At 48.6% G+C, this 18,910-nt stretch overlaps 1 protein-coding gene across 1 annotated transcript; it reads left to right on the top strand.

The window, feature by feature from the left end:
• The first annotated feature begins 959 nt into the window (after positions 1-959).
• LOC127596514 (insulin receptor substrate 2-like) lies at positions 960-18,302 on the top strand. The gene is made up of 3 exons (XM_052059174.1): positions 960-4,631; positions 6,046-6,533; positions 15,698-18,302. Exons 1-3 carry the CDS (start codon positions 2,020-2,022, stop codon positions 15,700-15,702), a joined length of 3,105 nt encoding a protein of 1,034 aa, XP_051915134.1. The 5' UTR covers positions 960-2,019; the 3' UTR covers positions 15,703-18,302.
• Positions 18,303-18,910: the final 608 nt, after the last annotated feature.

Below are 18,910 nucleotides of genomic sequence, written 5' to 3'. Positions count from 1 at the left end.
GTTCATTTTTCCAGGAGTAATGCTGCAGATGTAAATCTCTGCCCAATTCACATACACCCGTGGTTGAGACACCTGTGTTCGAATTCCTTGAAGTCTTATACACTTGCCAATTGTTTTTCTGACGTCACTCTACAAATTGATGTCTCCGTCTGAAGTTTTCACACATAATAGTAACAATGCCCCTAAGGAGACGTGTATTTTGTTATTTGAAGAAGTTGAATATATCTTTCAATACGGTTTGTCACAGTCTGTAGTATAGGGATGCACCCGATAGTTTTTTGAGGGGCTGTGGGGGCTGAGTACAAATGTCAGTGATTACAATTGAATAGTTGCAGGTACAGACTACCGATACTTGACTATGCCAATACGTATTGCAGTTGTGATCAAATGTAGATTGTTCAAAAGAGAAGCATTTCGTCAACATGGGGCAGGTTTATCCCCCCCCCCCCCCCCAAATATTTAATAAAATAAATAAAAATTAACATTAATTCCAAAAAATGTCGGTTAATCATTAAGAGTGCCATAATATTCGTGGATAGAAGACAATTGTTAATTCTTTCTCTTTTAAGATGATATCTAATACAGTATTCTCTTCAGGGCAATTGCGTCAAACATACGGCCCCCCAAGGAGGTTCGATCAGGCCCGCAGGATATTTTAAAAGTGAAAAAAATACATAAAAGACACGGAATGAATACTTTTAATAAGCTGCAATTCACGATCATCCGCTAGGCGGAACACTGTTTTGATCAGAGTAGAGGACAACAGCAGTCTCAGTCGGTCACCGAGACAGACCCGACACAGTAGTAAAAGCCAGTTACCCAATTGCTGGCAAAATAGCATTATAGTCGTATAATATCGTATTCCGACGCTGACTTTGTCAATTAAACGATGCATGATGAAGGCGGCTGAACTTGTATGTCCCAAGAAGCGACAAGCTTTTGCCAACAAATGAATTTTGGTTATTTATAGCAGTGTATGGTATCATTTCAAAGGTCCGGCAAACTTGGACGTCTACCGAGGCCGTATGTGGCTTTTAATGTCAAATGAGTTTGACCCCCCCCCTGCTTTAGGGTTCCTCGCTTAGGCAGTGGAGCTAAAAGGCCAGAAGATGGCATCATTTCTACACATTGCTGGTTTCAGTACAGTACACTGAACCCTTTGACACATTTGCTGAAGTCATCCACCCTCCTCCCCTCTGATGTAAGGTTGTTTTGTCCAGCACTAGCGTTTATGACGCATGATACGCAAGAACATTTACTCTTTGTGAAGTGGCGTTTTTATAAACGTTTCAAACTATTCTACGCGTGTTCGTCTTTTGAAGATGCCTTCAAATGCAGTCAGTCAATGAGAAACCGATAAACCCGTCTGCTGCCCGGTTGTGCGTTGCACTGAAACGAGATGAAAGAATCACCGGGTTAAAAAAAAAATACACCACGACTACGCTTATATAACAATTGGGACGTCAGGGTTGTTTGTTTACAAGTGGTTTGTGGCGCCATGCTAAATGCACACCGACAAGCCAGAATTAATGTTGCAAATCCACACTAATCAATATCTCAATAGAATTCTGCACATTTATAAATGCTTTTCGGTGTAGGTAGCTATCACGTGGCAGATGAACTGTTTTGTTCAACTGTTTTGATGAAGTCGATGTTTCAATGGCCGTCGACGTATCTTGTTTGTCTCCGTAATAAGAGGTAAGTAGAAGGGGCGGGGCTTTCCGTGTTTGAATCATCGAGAGAGCCAATAGGCTGCCGAGGAGCTGGAAGATGGACAGGCACGCCCCCCTATGACTCAGTGTTCTCCTGTGGTTTTAGAGCGGCGCGTCACATGTTGTTTTTCTCCACAACGGGATCAGTCGTACGCTTCTCTTGCCTTCACCTCTTCTTTTTTTAATTTATTTTTTTCCTTTGAAGACAACGGACTCGCCTGCCATGGATTAAATGAAAGCGGCGTGTTCATATCTTTGATTTGGCTTTTTCGAATTGAGGAGCATTTGTGGTGCTCGGTGACAAGAGATGGCAAGTCCTCCGGGGGCGACGGGACACCTGTTATCTAATGGCGTCAATGGGGTAAAAAAGTGCGGCTACTTGAGGAAGCAGAAACACGGACACAGGCGCTTTTTCGTGCTGAGGGAGCCCGCCGACCGCTCGCCGGCTCGGCTGGAGTACTACGAGAGTGAGAAGAAATGGCGGAACAAGGGCGCCGCCAAACGAGTGATAAGTTTGGACTCCTGCCTCTGCGTCAACAAGCGGGCGGACGCCAAACACAAACACCTGATCGCCCTCTACACCAAGGACGAGTACTTCGCCGTGGCCGCCGACAGCGAGCAGGACCAGGAGAACTGGTACGTGGTTCTAAGCGATCTCCTCGCCGAAGGCAGGGTGTACGACAGCCCCGCTTCCACCTCCTCCCTCGTCGGCTTTGAAGAGGCCAACTATGGAATCGTGACCCCGGCGACGGCGGCGTACAAAGAAGTCTGGCAGGTTAATTTAAAATCCAAAGGTCTGGGTCAGGCGAAGAACCTCACGGGGGTTTATAGGCTTTGCCTGTCCAGCCGAACCATCAGTTTTGTGAAGCTGAACTCCGAGACGGCCGCGGTGTGCTTACAGCTCATGAACATCAGGAGATGCGGCCACTCGGATAGCTTCTTCTTCATCGAAGTCGGCCGATCGGCGGTCACCGGGGCCGGGGAGTTCTGGATGCAGGCGGAGGATTCGGTGGTGGCCCAGAACATCCACGAGACCATCTTGGAAGCCATGAAGGCCATGAAGGAGCTCTCCGAGTTCAGGCCCAGGAGCAAAAGCCAGTCAGCTAGCACCACCCCCATTTCCGTGCCCACCAGACGCAATCTGGGTAACTTGCCCCCGAGTCAAACGGGCCTGGTGAGGAGATCCAGAACGGCCAGCGCGGCCGCCACATCTCCGGCGAGGAAGTGTACACCCTGCCGGGTGAGAACCTCCAGCGAGGGCGACGGAAGCGCTCCGCGGCCCGCGTCCGCGGCGACGCCCGCCGCTAACGCAAGATCCGCCAGTCCCAACGCCGGCTCTCAACTCGGCAAGTCCGGCACGCTGAGCGACGGACGCACCTGCAGGATGCTTGAAACCACCTCCAACCTGCATCAAAGCCCGTCCATGCCGAGTTCCCCTCCCGCCGCCGCCCCCATCAGCACGTCACCCGGACATGATCTCTCCACTCCCAACCGCGCCGGGCAAGCCTACAGTTGCATCGGTTCCCTCGGCGACGCCGGCTTCTTACTATGCGACGATTACAGTTGCAGTCCACTTGAAGCCAAGTTCCCCCCCCTGACCCGCAGCGACACCCCCGACTCCCTGTCCAGCACCCCTTCATCCCGTGACGCGAGCGACTCCTGCGGCTACATGCTAATGCTAGCCGCCAAGTCCGGCGGCGAAGGGGCGGCGGCGACGGATAAAGCTTACAGGAAGCGAACGCACTCCCTCACCACGCCGCGTCACCCGAAAGCCGCCGCGCCGCTGTCGTCCGCATCCCTGGATGAGTACACCCTCATCCGGGCCCGCGACGGACACAATTCCCATTCCGCCTCGCCGAAAGTCTGCTACCCGGAAGACTACGGAGACGTGGAGATCGGCTCATCCAGGAGCTCGATTAGCAACCTCGGCGACGACGGCTACATGCCCATGACGCCGGGCGTGGCGTCGAACTCCGGCAAGCTGGACAACTACGTGCCCATGAGCCCCATGTGCGTCTCGGCGCCAAAGCAGATTGTGAATCCCAGGGTGCGCCCTCACGGGGCGACCAATCGGGGCTACAAAACCGGCTCCCCATCCAGCGTCTCGCTGGAGGACAACAACGGCTACATGCGAATGTGGTGCGGCTCCAAGTCGTCCGCGGAGAGCCCGGACCGGCACGGGGAGTACATGAACATGTCACCCGGAAACCCACCTGCGCTCCTCCAGACCCCGCCGGACTACTACGCGGGTTTAACGGCGTACCCGCCCAGCCACCTCTCGGTCCAAACCTCCGAGAATGACGACGACGACGGCCAGTATGTGTTGATGAGCCCGCAAAGTTCCAGGCAGAGGGCGGCGGACGCGGACTACTATTCGGTGATGCGACCCGCCGCGGCTCAGGACTCGGCGCCGAGCCCCCCAACCGCTTCGCCGGCGAGACGCGGCCGGCCTGCCAACCTGACCCACAGGGGGGGGAGGCTCGGCAGGCCCAACAGGCTGTCCCTCAGGACCCTGCCGAGCATGCACGAGTATCCCCTGCCGGCGGAGCTCCCGGGAGAATACATCGATATTGATTTCGGCGGCGCCAGAATCTCTCCGCCTTCGACCGAGTCGGCGGGGAGCCGCTCGTCATCGCTGAGCTCTTGCGACGAGGGTTCCAGGAGGCCTTGTCTGACGTCTTACGTCAAACTTGAGATGGCCTTGCACCAACCCGACGAGGAGGCCGACGCTCTTGCCGCAGAACAGGCGCAGGCGCTCCCGGATCTGTCCTCGCGGCCCGGCTCGGAGGAGGATGGGGTGTGCCGGTTGGATGCGCGCAAAGAGCCGAGAGATGGCAAAGCGGGTCAAAACGACTACGCGCAGATGACGTTTGGGATGACCAGCTCACCCCCTCAGCTCGTTCCGCAAGTAACAACAGGGTATGTGTGTTTTGGATTCTTTAAACCATATATTGTAGTTGATTTATTTACAACCAGGGCGGCCCGGTAGTCCAGTGGTTAGCACGTCGGCTTCATAGTGCAGAGGTACCGGGTTCGATTCCAGCTCCGGCCTCCCTGTGTGGAGTTTGCATGTTCTCCCCGGGCCTGCGTGGGTTTTCTCCGGGTGCTCCGGTTTCCTCCCACATTCCAAAAACATGCTAAATCTAAATTGTCCCTAGGTGTGAGTGTGAGTGCGAATGGTTGTTCGTTTCTGTGTGCCCTGCGATTGGCTGGCAACCGATTCAGGGTGTCCCCCGCCTACTGCCCGAAGACAGCTGGGATAGGCTCCAGCACCCCCCGCGACCCTAGTGAGGATCAAGCGGCTCGGAAGATGAATGAATGAATGATTTACAACCACACGATCAAGGAAGTTCACCATTTTAGGGGAAGCGACGGATCCTCAAGAGAGGAAGTAATTGGTGCCAAATCATAAACACAGATAGCGTATTTTCCGCACTATAAGGCGCACTGAAAAGTCGTCCATTTTCTTAAAAGTTCCCAGCGCGCCTAAAAAATCCGTTGCGCTTTGTGTATGGTCATTACGGTAATGTCAAGATGGCTCCTTGCTGGAGACATGCTTCTAATGTTAGAACTTCCTGTTGGTTCAGTGAACTGTGTCGCTGCTTTATTAAATACGTTTTTGTTGCAGCTCCAAAAAAAAAGGAGAGCTGCGGTGTTGTTTTTTTTGAAACGCACACTTTATTAACGATCTTTGTCCGTTTCCGTGGCTTCTCTTCTTAAAGTTCGACTCGAGAGGCGTTCATGACGGACTCGGAAAAACGTAAATGAACGATTCCTTCAATGAAACGACAAAACATTGAAAATGATGCATCCAAACAGAAAATCAAGCGAGGAAATTACAAAATAAATTCCATAGCCCGCCTGTAGAATTTATTTTAGTTCCGACAGAACGATCCGATGTCAGTAAAATGGAGGCGACTGGACTGTCTCAGAAGTGTTTGTTATTCATTCCTTTGTTGTGTACTGTATTCACAAACTAAATTCTGTAGCTCCCCTATAGAATTTACTTCGCAATTTCCTCGCTTGATTTTCTGTTTTGATGCGTTATTTTCAATGTTTTTAGTTTCATTGAAGGAATCATTCATTTACGTTTTTCGGAGTCGGTCATGAACGCCTCTCGAGTCGAGCAGAAGGAGCGTAGTGGCTCCATCTGGTGGATGCATTGTAGATTGCACCTTCTAATCCACTGTGTCCAATATATGAAAAAAAATACAAAATAGGCCATTCATTGAAGCTGTGGAAATCCAGTGCGCAAAATCCGGTACTTGTGACTCGTCCTTTGCGGAGGAATCTTTGGATGTCGCCTTTTAACGCGTAGCATCTTCTCTCGTAGTCAGAGCAGCAGAGGGAGAAGGCATTCGCTGGAGGAGGCAACCGTCCCAGAAGAAATCGGCGTCTTCCTCCTCGGGCCTGCCTCGTCATCCATACCGGACCCCGACCGCTCGGCCAAGGTGATCCGCGCCAACCCGCAAGGACGACGACGCCACAGCTCGGAGACCTTCTCCACCATGGCGACGGTGACGCCCGTCTTCCCTTCGTTTGCCCGCGGGGAGACGGCGAAGAGGCACAGCTCCGTGGAGAACATCTCCTCGCGGAGCAGCGAGGGCTCCGACGAGGAGTGCGGCGGCAGCCCCCTGAGCCGACGCGGCTCGGCCGCTTACCCGAACGGACTCAACTACATTGCCTTGAACCTGCTGGACAACAAATGCGACGAGCTGGTCGGCTTCAAAGCGGTTAGCAGCTGCAAACGGGGAATCGGTGGATTGCACGGCACGCCATACGTTTGCTTGGGCTTCAAGGAGTCTGTAACTACTGCCACAGGTGAGGCTTTATTTGACTTATTTATTCTTCCATCCATCTTATTTTGCCATCCGCCTTTTTCCTCGCAAGGGCGTGTTGGAGCCTGTTCCGGGTGTCTTCTGGCAGCAGGCGGGTTGCTAGCCAATCACAGGGCACAGACAAACAGACAAACAACCATCCGCGTTCATACTGACACCCCATGCATGTTTTCGGAATGTGGGAGGAAACCGGAGTACCCGGAGAAAACCCACACACGTGCAAACTCCACACAGGGAGGCCGGAGCTGGAATTGAAGCCTCCGCACTGTGAAGTCGACGTGCTAACCACCAGTCCGGTTTATCTATTTTTTTCATTCATTCATCTTCTTCCGAGCCGCTTGATCCTCACTAGGGTCGCGGGGGGTGCTGGAGCCTATCCCAGCTGTCTTTGGGCAGTAGGCGGGGGACACCCTGAATCGGTTGCCAGCCAATCACAGGGCACTCAGAGACAAACAACCATCCGTGCTCACACTCGCACCTAGGGACAATTTCGAGTGTTCAATCAGCCTGCCACGCATGTTTTTGGAATGTGGGAGGAAACCGGAGCACCCGGAGAAAACCCATGCAGGCCCGGGGAGAACATGCAAACTCCACACAGGGAGGCCGGAGCTGGAATCGAACCCGGTACCTCTGCACTGTGAAGCCGACGTGCTAACCACTGGACTACCGGGCCGCCTATCTATTTTATTATTTAAAAAAAAAAAAAACAATCCTGGTCATAGTTCGGCACCTTGACTCAGAGATTTAACAAAAACCGATTTGAATCGGGAAGTCGGTTCTGATTTAGAAGATGCAAATGTCTCCAATTCAACATACTCAAATCGTTTTATTTTTAACCGATGCGTATGCAATTGTCCTTGATTGGAGAGAGCGAGACAGTGTCTTGGAACGAAACGCCACTTTTGCAGCACTGAGAACTTAATTCACACGGACGTAAAACTCATTACGTCATTCCGTCTTCGGAGCCTGTCGAAGCGCAATGAGAATCCCACTGAATCCAACCGAGTCGTTCTACTTTCAAATCGAACCTCGCTTGAATCATACCGTGGTCCCTTTGCATCAAGATACATACCGAATCTTTTATTGCTTATTCGGGGTGAATGGCTTGTGAAAATTACCTTTTTTTTTTTAAAACCTCTTTTGGAGCTAGTTAACATTTGGATATCCTTGTGTGCTGTATTTGTCTTCGTCTTTTTTTTTGGGGGGGGGGGTTTGGTTAGAGTATGTTCAAATTAAATCGGGGTTGAATGACAAAACACGAGGCAAGCGATTGAAGTTTCTGCTCAGTGTTGACGTTTTTTTTTTGGTTTGTTTTCTCCTCAATTACAAACCATGTAAAACGTGCGGTTCAATCCTAACATTCACCCCCCCACCACCCTCCCGGGGAGGTGAAGGCAAGGCGAGGGAGGCTCCGTGAAACGTGACCAGGCCGAGAACATTGAAGTAAACAACCCTCTGAGTGAGCGTGACGCTACTGCGCACGTAGCCTGCAAACACTTTCACTTTAGTGATGTGTCGTTCGCGAACGAGCCGGCTCCGAGAGCCGGCTCTTTGAAGTGAACGATGGGATTCGGCTCCCACCTCATTGGGAGCCGGAAGGGGAGGGTTACACACACACACACACACACACACGCATAATATTGCGTTATTTTTGGTACAGTATTAATTTAAGCAACAAAAAAACCGAGCAGCCATTTGGGACCCGAAAGAGCTGGCTCTTTTTGGTGAGCCGATCCAAAATGACCGGCTCTCTAAAAGGAGCCGGAATTCCCATCACTATTTCACTTGCGGTACACTTTGTTCATCATTTCAAAGGAGGAACTTTTTTTTTTTTCCCTCCCAAAGGTGTTTTTGCAAATAAATCCGTTATTTTACTTCATGCAGCAAATACCTCCCCTTAACACGGCAAAGTGGGTTTAACTGTCGCCCGTTTCTCTGATTTGTCATTTAAAATCATGAAGAATAACTCGCTGATAGAAGACTTTCTAGGTAGTTTTAAGGATATTATTGGGGGGGTTTTTTGTTTTTGTTTTTAGCAGCGAGCTCGGCATTAAAGAATACGTTTTGCTCGTCAGCGCGACCTCTACGGACTCCTCGCCATATGATCAATACCGCGTCCCAAAATATCCCAGCGGACAAAACGGGGGGGCCCAGCGTCCGTCGGAAATGGAGAGGGCCGAATGTTTTGTCGTGAAATTGTAGCTCCGTGCGCTCACATGTTTTACCGTGCGCACTCAAAAGGTCGGCGACAGCGCGCGGCGCTTTGGAGAAGCCCCCCCCCCCGCATGTGAGATGTGGCACAAGTGAATCCTTGGAAGGCAAGAAAAGGGGGGGGGAAACAACAAAGTGCTTGTGTTGCTATGCCGCTGTCATGATTGTCATAATATTTCCTGATTGGATTCTGAGCAAGAAACACGAGCAGTGGGGGGTCGGAGGGGCGGGGGTGGGGGGGCACTGAAGCAGAAAATGAATTGTATTTCAGTTCTCGGGTGGCTAGCATAGCCGTTATATTTTTTTTAAAGTCATTAAACGACAACATGGCATCAGACTTGAGCATCGTAGTCGTGAAGAGTTGAGAATGGAGGAGTGATTATCGGACCTGAGTGAGAGAAGTGAAACTAATCTGGCTGAAGTTAGACGTGACTCACAATTTGCCCCCCCCCCCCCTGCCTGGTTTTATCTTTGTCTGGTCTTGTCGACGATGGCGTAGTGTACCGGTGTCAAAGTCAAGGCCCGGGGGCCAGATCTGGCCCGCCACATCATTTTACGTGGCCCGCGAAAGGAAATCAATCATGTCAACTTCCATGATTGATGCTTGCTAAAATCTTGCAAAAAAAAATTCTCATATGTCATAAGTAACATATTTGCTGGCTGCTGCACCCTCCCGCGAATTTGCTTCAGGATGAGCGGTGTTGGAAAATGGAGGGCTGATTTTTGTCGTGATTTATTCATTGAAACTGACGTTGTCTGCTTCTACGGAATAATAGAAAACGTCAACGGTTGGACCGATTAGGCCGAAGCAGTACAAGACGTTCTGGAAAACGGTAGCAAACTTCCCGGAGCCTTTTTTACACCTAAAAGCTTTCCATTTTCTTAAAAGCTCACGGCGTACCTTAAATTCCGATGCGCCTTGTGTCTGGTCATTACGGTAATATTTCGACCCCAAAATGGCTCCTTGCTCGAGACATGCTGACAACGCAGAGTTCAAACATAAGTCGATCGGGTTACGCAGTTGAACACGGAAATCGAACAGCGGCAAGAGAGTTCAACGTCAACGAGTCAATGTTCTATCTTGCTGTTGGTTCAGTGAACTGTGTCGCTGCTTTATTCAATACGTTTTACTGACATTTGATCGTTCTGTTGGCTTTTCCTTGAGCGTAGCTCCATCTAATGGATGCATTGTAGATTGCGTCTTATAATGCGGTGCGCCCAATGTATGAAAAAAATGACAACAATCATTGAAGGTGTGCCTCATAATGCGGTGCGCATTTAGTGTGGAAAATACGGTACTTTTGGAACAGAGTATTCTGCCGAGTAACCTGACGATTAGACAAGGCGATTTTATTTCTAGGGCACTTTTTGTTTTACAAGACGGTTCCAAGTGCTCTACGTAAAAACATTCTAAAGCGTCACTGAAAGAGAAATAAAATATTAAGACAATGGGAAAGAAAAATCATCTTATATAAAGTGATTCACACCAAGCGTCAATCCGAATGTGTCACAGTTTGAAAACAAACTTATCGGATCCCGCAAACGTAGACGCCGAATAAAAACTCCAAAACAAAAATATTTGTTGACAAAAAAAACGCACCGATAAAGTATGGACTAGTATGGAGCGGAATCTGTAATTGCACAAATGAATGACGTGAAATCGGGACTTTGAAATGTGAGCATTATAGCGGTGGAAACGTTGTCAACGGGGTAGGTTTAAAAACAAGGTTGGATCGTCGCACTGCGATGGCCTTAACGGAGTTACCACATGTGTTGATGTGACTGCCATCTGCTTGCTCGTCACTCCCCCTTCAAAGCTCCGTTTGTCCCACGCATGAAAGCATGATGGTGGTTTTACTCTCAGACAGCCCGCAGCGCTACAGCCATGACACGCAGACGAAAGTAATCCCAACACATGAAAGTTACGAATTCCCACACGCACAGACTTGGGGTACCGTCCCAGTCCGTATTGTTGACATGAAGGAATGCGGACCATTTTGTGGAATCGTGATGAGATGCGCTCGTGGCAGATCGCCAAAGTTGCAGTGGGCAGGAGGCGGGGCTTAACCACTTGGGTCTTTCAAATGAAAAAAAAAACACAAGTTACGCATTTTACAATTTTTGTAATGATGTATTTTGTGTTATACAAACATTCTTTTTTTTTTCCAAACACTCAAAATGTTCAGAGGCATCTGTGCTATCCATACATATATCGTTTTTATTAGTTCTTTGGGATTTTTTATTCTTTATTTCTTGCAAAAGGAAAAAAAAAATGGTGTCTGTCCAAGCGAAAACAAAGCGATTGACGTAAAAATCGCGTGAAATGCGGGTTTACACATTAGGCTTATGGTGCATTCAAAAATATGAATTATAATGGGTCTCTATGGTGCAAAATATGTAAATTGTGAAGATTAAGTTATCAAAACGTGTTTTTATTATTGCTGCAATGCCTGAGATTTATCAGCCGGTGACGTCATGAAATTGAGGCCATTTTAGAACCGCCCCATACGTTTCAGCTATCTCATGTTTTTCCGAATGCCTTTGCATTTGATTCAAAGACATAATTTTACATTTATCGCAAGCGGTGGACTACGAGGTTTAAACACCTCCACCGGTGATTTACCTTCAGACTCGCTTCGAATATCGCAACCGTCGGCCTGCTCACGTTAAACACTGGCCTTTGAAGCGATCCGCTCGGCTCGTGACGGGCAGGCCATCTGGTGCGCCTACAGGCCAAAGAGAGCATGACCACCCGCGCTGTGGAATTCATCTGGAAGATTAACGACATTCGTGTCCATCTTGTAAATCCGCCTTCTCTTTCAACGTCGTTCACTCGACGAGATGGCTCAATTGAAGGTTTTGACGCTGGTCCGTTTGGCGTTCACATTTGAGCGGTCTGCCGCGCCGAGTTTGAAAGTAGATTGAGACCAGCTCTCGGAAAATTTTCCTTTTTCACCTTTTCACACACGCACCAGCAAAGCAGTCACATCAATTTTTTGTGACCAGACTCAGCATAACAAGCACAAATCACTCCAAGGGTTCCTCTACATCCGCAGTTGGTCCTCTCAGCTGATGGTTTGAAAAAAAAAATAAAAATAATAATGATAATCTGTGGGCCGGAATGTGTACACACACGTTTTCTCTAATTGATCACAAGAATGTAAACAAGTTTTGCTGTACAGATTAGCGAGGGATAAGCGATGTAATCCACATAAAGTGGTGTTTTCTCAATCATATTCAGACAGTAATTCTAGAGTTATGTAGAGAGGTTGTGGGGTTAATGAATTAAATGTTTAAACTGTACATATAAGTACACGTCATATATTGGATTTTTCTAATCAATTTCTCTGTAGGCGTTAAGTACAGTTCGGTTGCATTTAGCTTTTCAGTAAAATAGCTTCAGATTGAAATGTATCTTGAAACATTGATGGAGGCATAATTGTTCAATTCATGGGCAATACATTTTAATGGAAGTAATCAAAGGTGGGCGTTTTACAAAAATGTTGCCGGTCCATTTTTCGTCATCCGTCAGCGGCCTGGTTACTCGTCCGTCATCGTGAGCCCATCGCCCCCCATTTTACCTCCGTCGGTAAACTTAACCGGTTCACCAGTCCATTGGTCAATCCGTGAAGTGATGTGACATCATCATTTCCGCCTCCTTAGCCAATCACGGCTATCCATCGCAGTCCCTCCGTCCCGCAGAGATCCTATTGCATCGAGAGCGCTCACTCCCACAGTTATGTAGTCAAGTCAACAGTATTTCTCGAGCACTTTCAAACAGCCATCGCTGCATACAAAGTGCTGTACATGGAGCAATTTAACATGCACAATAAACAGTAAGACAAATCGGTAATAAAGGCGGTAGAAAGCACCAAACAGTAAAACCAAGAACAGATCAGTAGTGCTGAGTCGAATGCCAAAGAATACAAGTGAGTTTTTAGGTCATTCCAGAGAGAGGGACCAGCAACAGAAAAGGCTCGATCGTGGGTTGTGACGGTTAGCTCGGATAAGGTCCTACAGATATTCTCTTTTGCCCTCTTTTACTGTGAGCTGGTCGTTACGCCAGCAGTCTTTCCAATTTTGATATGAGACACCCAATTTGTCTTTTTTCGATAGTCGATGCAGTCCTCTCTAAGAAACCTCCGCCAACAAACATAAACGAGTGACGGAGACTTTCTGCAAAACGGGAGAGCGTCTGTGACGGACTGGCGAGATGCCCACTCCTGGGAATTACAATCTTTGTACAATGATTTTGCTTCTCATGTTTAGGTGTAGGGTTCATGTTCAAGCTGTGCAAATTGTATCAGTGGCATAAAATAATATCTACTTGTTGAGGGATAAACCCTTTGCCTTGTTTTAGATGAACACTTAAACCCTCTTACCTTATGTATTTTAAGATGGCGATTTAATGATACTTGGAGAGAGGTAAGATTTTAATTGGGGGGGGGTGGTACTAAAAGTTTGAGAGCAGCTGGCTACAAATGCCTGGCAACTAGCCAAGTGAGAAAAAAAAACAAGCAGGCTTCTGAGCTAAGTTAACATGTTATTATATTTTTTTCAGACCAATGTTTTGTTCCCGTAAACGGTAAAAAAAAAATCTCTTACCTTGACTTGGCTCTAAACTTATTAACACAAGAAAACGAGACAAACACCGTTAGGCCACAGAGTCGATGGGATTAAACACATAAGCGTTTATATGCAGATTGATGACCTTTGCGTCACATGCAAAAGCTTCAGAAAACATTTGAAACCACACCGATCAGCTTAAGTGGCAACCGAAAGGCACCAAGAGAGGAAGCGACCCAGACTCTGGCTGAAATCAACCTCGGACTGTATTATATTGCGTTTGCAGCAACCCGCCTTACACGTTGACAAAAACGAAAAAATGCGCATGTGCTCACAGCGACATGTGCTGCACACATGCGTATCCAAACGCGTTCGGGCCACGTCACCTGATACTGGATGCCGTTGGAAACAACCATGCGTGTAATGTAACACAGCAGGCAAAGTGTGTCACATTTTCCAGTCTTTCTGCATATAGGTGGGGGGGGCTAAAGTAGGCTGGGATGTTCCAGATAGACGCGTTAGCTGCTCGATTAGTGCATGGCCAGCGTCGTGCCAGCCTCGGCTCCAGATGAGATTACATCCTCTGCAGGACAGATTAGACGGCAGACCGCGATCAGCCGCTGCCTACGATGGAATCAAAACACGTCTGGTGGACGCGAACTTGTTTATAACGTCGTCGTGAATGATGAACGTGCCGATCGTCATGGCAACAGCGAGAATGGTTCAACGAGCCAATCGAAATGGCGGAAAGTACAGTTGAGTTGTACTTTATTTGAAGTTAGAAAATGTCATGTTCTGATGAAACCGAGTTTGGAGCTTTTGGACAAAAGTTGTGTTTGGCGCAAACACGCCATCGCACATTACCAGAAGAACGGCAACGGTGAAGTACGGCGGCCTCAGCGTCATGAGCTTTTAATTTGGCGCGACCTTAGACAAGGTGGAGGAAATTATGAACGGATTCACCCCCCCCCCCCCCCCCAAGAAAAAATAATAATAAAGGAGGCTTAGGTTAGGAAGCAAAAAAAAAAAAGTTAGCCAAATCCTTTTAGCATATCCGAAAATATTTGGGGTTGATCGGCGGCAACTCGAAATGGTCTCTTGGTGCGATTGTGCGCGCGAGTGGTTGTTCGTCTATGCGTGTCCCCCCCCCCCCCCCCGGCAACCAGTTCAGGGTGTCCTCCAGCGTGCCCGCGACCCCCGTTAGCAGAATCCCGATGGCAAAATCTAATCGGAGCCACTTAAAATGTCGAGTGTGTCCTGACCTCCATACACCAAATGTGATCATCACATCCCCCGGCCACTTATGAGAGGGTGTGTGCACTTATGCAACCTGGCAACCAATTCAGGGTGTCCTCCGACGTGCCCGCGACCCCCGTTAGCAGAATCCCGATGGCAAAATCTAATCGGAGCCACTTCAAATGTTGAGTGTGTCCTGGCCTCCATACACCAAATGTGATCATTTGTCACATCCCCCGGCCACTTATGAGAGGGTGTGTACACTTATGCAACCTGGCAACCAATTCAGGGTGTCCTCCGACGTGCCCGCGACCCCCGTTAGCAGAATCCCGATGGCAAAATCTAATCGGAGCCACTTCAAATGTCGAGTGTGTCCTGACCTCCATACACCAAATGTGATCATCACATCCCCCGGCCACTTATGAGAGGGTGTGTACACTTATGCAACCTGGCAACCAATTCAGGGTGTCCTCCGACGTGCCCGCGACCCCCGTTAGCAGAATCCCAATGGCAAAATCTAATCGGAGCCACTTCAAATGTCGAGTGTGTCCTGACCTCCATACACCAAATGTGATCATTTGTCACATCCCCTGGCCACTTATGAGAGGGTGTGTACACTTATGCAACCACATCTCTATTTCTATTTTTTGCATCATCTCTGTGAATGATAAGGGATGGGTGGGCTTGCAACACGTCTTCCCTTGTTTTGGTGGATATTATGTTCCACGTCGTGATTCAAAAAATATTTCATCTGGTAGCACCTCCTCCTAGTGGTTCTCTGCTCGGTTAGTGGCCATAGCAACGCAACGTTCCGGCAAGACCCCCCACGCCCCCCGCCCGCCCCCTATCCTGCCCTTCCCCCATCGCTATCCATCCCGGATTATGTAATTATGACCGTTGCCGACCTGCTTTCCGAGCTTCTCTCTTCCCCGCTTGCTATCCTTTTTTGCGTGCTTTTCCCTCGCCACGGATAAGTCATGGCGACTTGTCACGGTCCCACGTGTTAACGTTTAGCGGACGCCATGTTTGCCTCAACGAAAATCAATGTCTTGATTTATTTTAATTTTTTTTCATGATTTTGAGTGAATTGTGTGTAAAATGTGTTTTGTTTTTTTTTCCTCTTGTTTCTTCCAGATTGAAGCAGTCGACTGACCTCGTGATCGTGACCCCTTTGACCTCTGCGACCCCAAGCGGCAAACCTCAGCGCTTCATGAAAACGCATACACAAAAACACACACGCACGCACATCTATAGGCTAGAGGACGCCTCCATTTATGCATGTTGGGAGTTTGAGGTATGAAGTGTGTGCGTGCGGCGTGCGTAATTGAGCAAAAACTCAGTCAGTGAACACTGTTACTTTGAAATCTGACTAGCAGGAGTGCGAGCTCGTACACTTGAGTACAGAACTCTCTTTGGATGAGTTTATTTATTTCCCCGAGGACGAATGTCGAATTGGTCCCACCCGATGCCTTAACACGCTGATAAATTCTCTCCGTGTTCAGCGAAGCAGAAGGAAATATGCTCTTGCCGCATGTCCGTCTGAACTTCTATGTCGTTATTCACTCGGGAGAGTAGTATTATTTACAGAAAAGTACATTCAAAGTATTTTCTTAATTTGCTATTTATTCTCACTAGATTATTTTTTTATCCAAATATATTTCTAAATATACAAAGTTCTATCTGAGCTCCGTGATAAACCAGGCGTTGCAATGCACTGCCCCTTCCGACCTTTTTCCTTCGGGTCCACGGTGAGCCCGCGGGCCCTATGTTTGCGTCCCGCGACCATGCCGCTGAACGTTTTTAAGAGTGTGCGATGTCTACGTGGGGCTGTACTCGAAAGGCGGAAACATCTGGCACCGCCATGGAAACTCTCGGGGGAGTCTGCTGCGTGGGACTTTGAAGGAAGTGAAGCGGGGGCGGGGGGGGGGGGGGGCTAGGGGGGGGGTTCTCCCGACTGGGCTCGGCGGCAGGCAAAATTCTTTCCGATACATGACGTCGTAAATCGGCGGCAAAGCGCAACGCTAGCAATGCAACAAACATCGTATAGAGATTACGCCTCCCGACATTAGCTTTGGAAAAAAATCTATCATTGTAATGATGCATCATTTAAATCCGGCAGCCCCCGTGCCCCCCCCTCCCATTTTCTCCTGGACCCACAAAAGGCTGGCAACCCCTGCTCTGAAGAGCTAAAGCTAGCCTGTCCACGCCGCGGACTCCCATCGGCCTTGTTGTGTTAGCGTTCGTCAGACACGATGGTCGCGTTAGCTTAAAAAGCGAAGGACAGCTTAAGCCACCGGTGTCAAACTCAAGGCCCCGGGGGCCAGATCTGGCCCGCCACCTCATTCGATGCGGCCCGCGAAAGTAAATCAAAAATGTCAACTTTCATGACGCTTGCTAAAAATGGCTACCAAAATTGAAATTCTCAGTTTCTGGAAAGCATTTCCTTGTTAGCAGACCCCTCATGAGAGTACTTTAAACAATCGTTGAACGAAACATTTTTCTTGACTTTTTCGATATGGTTTCAGTCGTAACGGCCCTGCGGGGAAAACGGTCACCAAAATGTGGCCCGCGACAAAAATGAGTTTGACACCCCTGCCTTAAGCCCTCCATTCATCAGATCCAGTCACAACCCCCCCACCCCGCCCTCCCAGCCCCTTCCAGTCTAATAGCAGAAAATATTAAAAGTCTCCATGGTGTGTGTCAAAACACGTGCCGAAATCCCACCTCCACACTTTCAAGGGTACTATCGAGTTTGCGAAACCTTCGTACCAAAGTCCCAAAATATCACCGAGCTGGCGACCCGGTCGAACAGTTTCGTGACATGCCGAGCTGTTGTTTGCCACGCTGGTCCTCATCCATCCATCCATCCATCCATCCATCATCTACCGCTTATCCGGGGCCGGGTCGCGGGGGCAACAGCTTTAGCAGGGAAGCCCAGACTTCCCTCTCCCTAGCTACTTCTTCCAGCTCTCCCCGGGGGATCCCGAGTCGTTCCCAGGCCAGCTGGGTGACATAGTCTCTCCAGCGTGTCCTGGGTCTTCCTCCGGGTCTCCTCCCGGTGGGACATGACCGGAACACCTCACCGGGGAGGCGCTCAGGAGGCATCCGAATCAGATGCCCAAGCCACCTCACTCATCTGGTCCTGACGTTTGTATTTATGAACTACCTGGATGTGAATATGATGTAAATAGACAAAGAGTTGGCGTGAAAGCGCTTCTACTGAGAGTACAAAGAATTCCTAAAATCTAGATTTTACCCGCGTTGCATAAATATATAAAGTATATCTCTATATCTATATCAAATATTTCTGCTAAACTATTTTAGCTACCCTTCTTATGGCTTTCAGGTTTTACAGTGTAATGGTATGCTTTCTCCTTCGGCGGTCTAAAAGCAAAATATTTGATGATTTAAAAAAAAAAATGAATTGCCTCGTGGACGGGATGTGACGCACGAGCGAGACGTTCGAGTTTCTAACGGTGAAAAGCAAACGTTAAGCCAACGTTTCCCATGCTTGTCTCTTTGCTTTCGGTTTGTTTGCTAGTTCCTTGTAGAGAGAAAAAAAACAAAAGAAAACGTTTTTGTTTGGTGTCAATGTCTTCCGTTGTACATAGAACGCGATGCTCTCTATTGTCAGGCGAAAAATTTATTCGAACGATTTTATGGAATCTGGTGTTCATTTATTGTTTTGATCTGTATAGATGGTGCAGAGTGACCTCAATAAATCATTTATTTAAACCGATTTGACTGCTTTCATTGGGTTTTTTTTCATGTCTCCCCCCCCGCCCCCCACCACCGATTCATGACGCTCATAATCTCAATAACTTCAATATTCCGTAAACATCACCACCTCATTATACACAAAGTCGGGTCAATCTTCACTTTGAGCTTTTCTCATACAACCGGATATAAAAAGTCTACACACCCCTGGAAAAGATGAAACGGCGATCAAGCTCGTCCAAAGTGTCCCATCGTTAATGTGACTTTTCACCTCTACAATGAGCATTGAATTCATTCATTCATTCATCTTCCGAGCCGCTTGATCCTCACTAGGGTCGCGGGGGGTGCTGGAGCCTATCCCAGCTGTCTTCGGGCAGTAGGCGGGGGACACCCTGAATCGGTTGCCAGCCAATCACAGGGCACACAGAGACGAACAACCATTCGCACTCACACTCACACCTAGGGACAACTTAGAGTGTTCAATCAGCCTGCCATGCATATTTTTGGAATGTGGGAGGAAACCGGAGCACCCGCAGAAAACCCACGCAGGCCCGGGGAGAACATGCAAACTCCACACAGGGAGGCCGGAGCTGGAATCGAACCCGGGACCTCTGCACTGTGAAGCCCACG

The sequence above is a fragment of the Hippocampus zosterae genome, chromosome 2 (assembly GCF_025434085.1).
Source record: "Hippocampus zosterae strain Florida chromosome 2, ASM2543408v3, whole genome shotgun sequence".
NCBI classification, from domain to species: domain Eukaryota; kingdom Metazoa; phylum Chordata; class Actinopteri; order Syngnathiformes; family Syngnathidae; genus Hippocampus; species Hippocampus zosterae.
The sequence above is the reverse complement of the archived record's forward strand: the minus strand, read 5'-3'. Positions and strand labels throughout refer to the sequence as shown.

Coding starts and splice junctions, on each gene's coding strand:
- LOC127596514 (XM_052059174.1), top strand. CDS start 2,020: ATGGCAAGTCCTCCGGGGGCGACGGGACACCTGTTATCTAATGGCGTC. Junction 4,632..6,045: donor GTTCCGCAAGTAACAACAGG/GTATGTGTGTTT, acceptor CTTCTCTCGTAG/TCAGAGCAGCAGAGGGAGAA.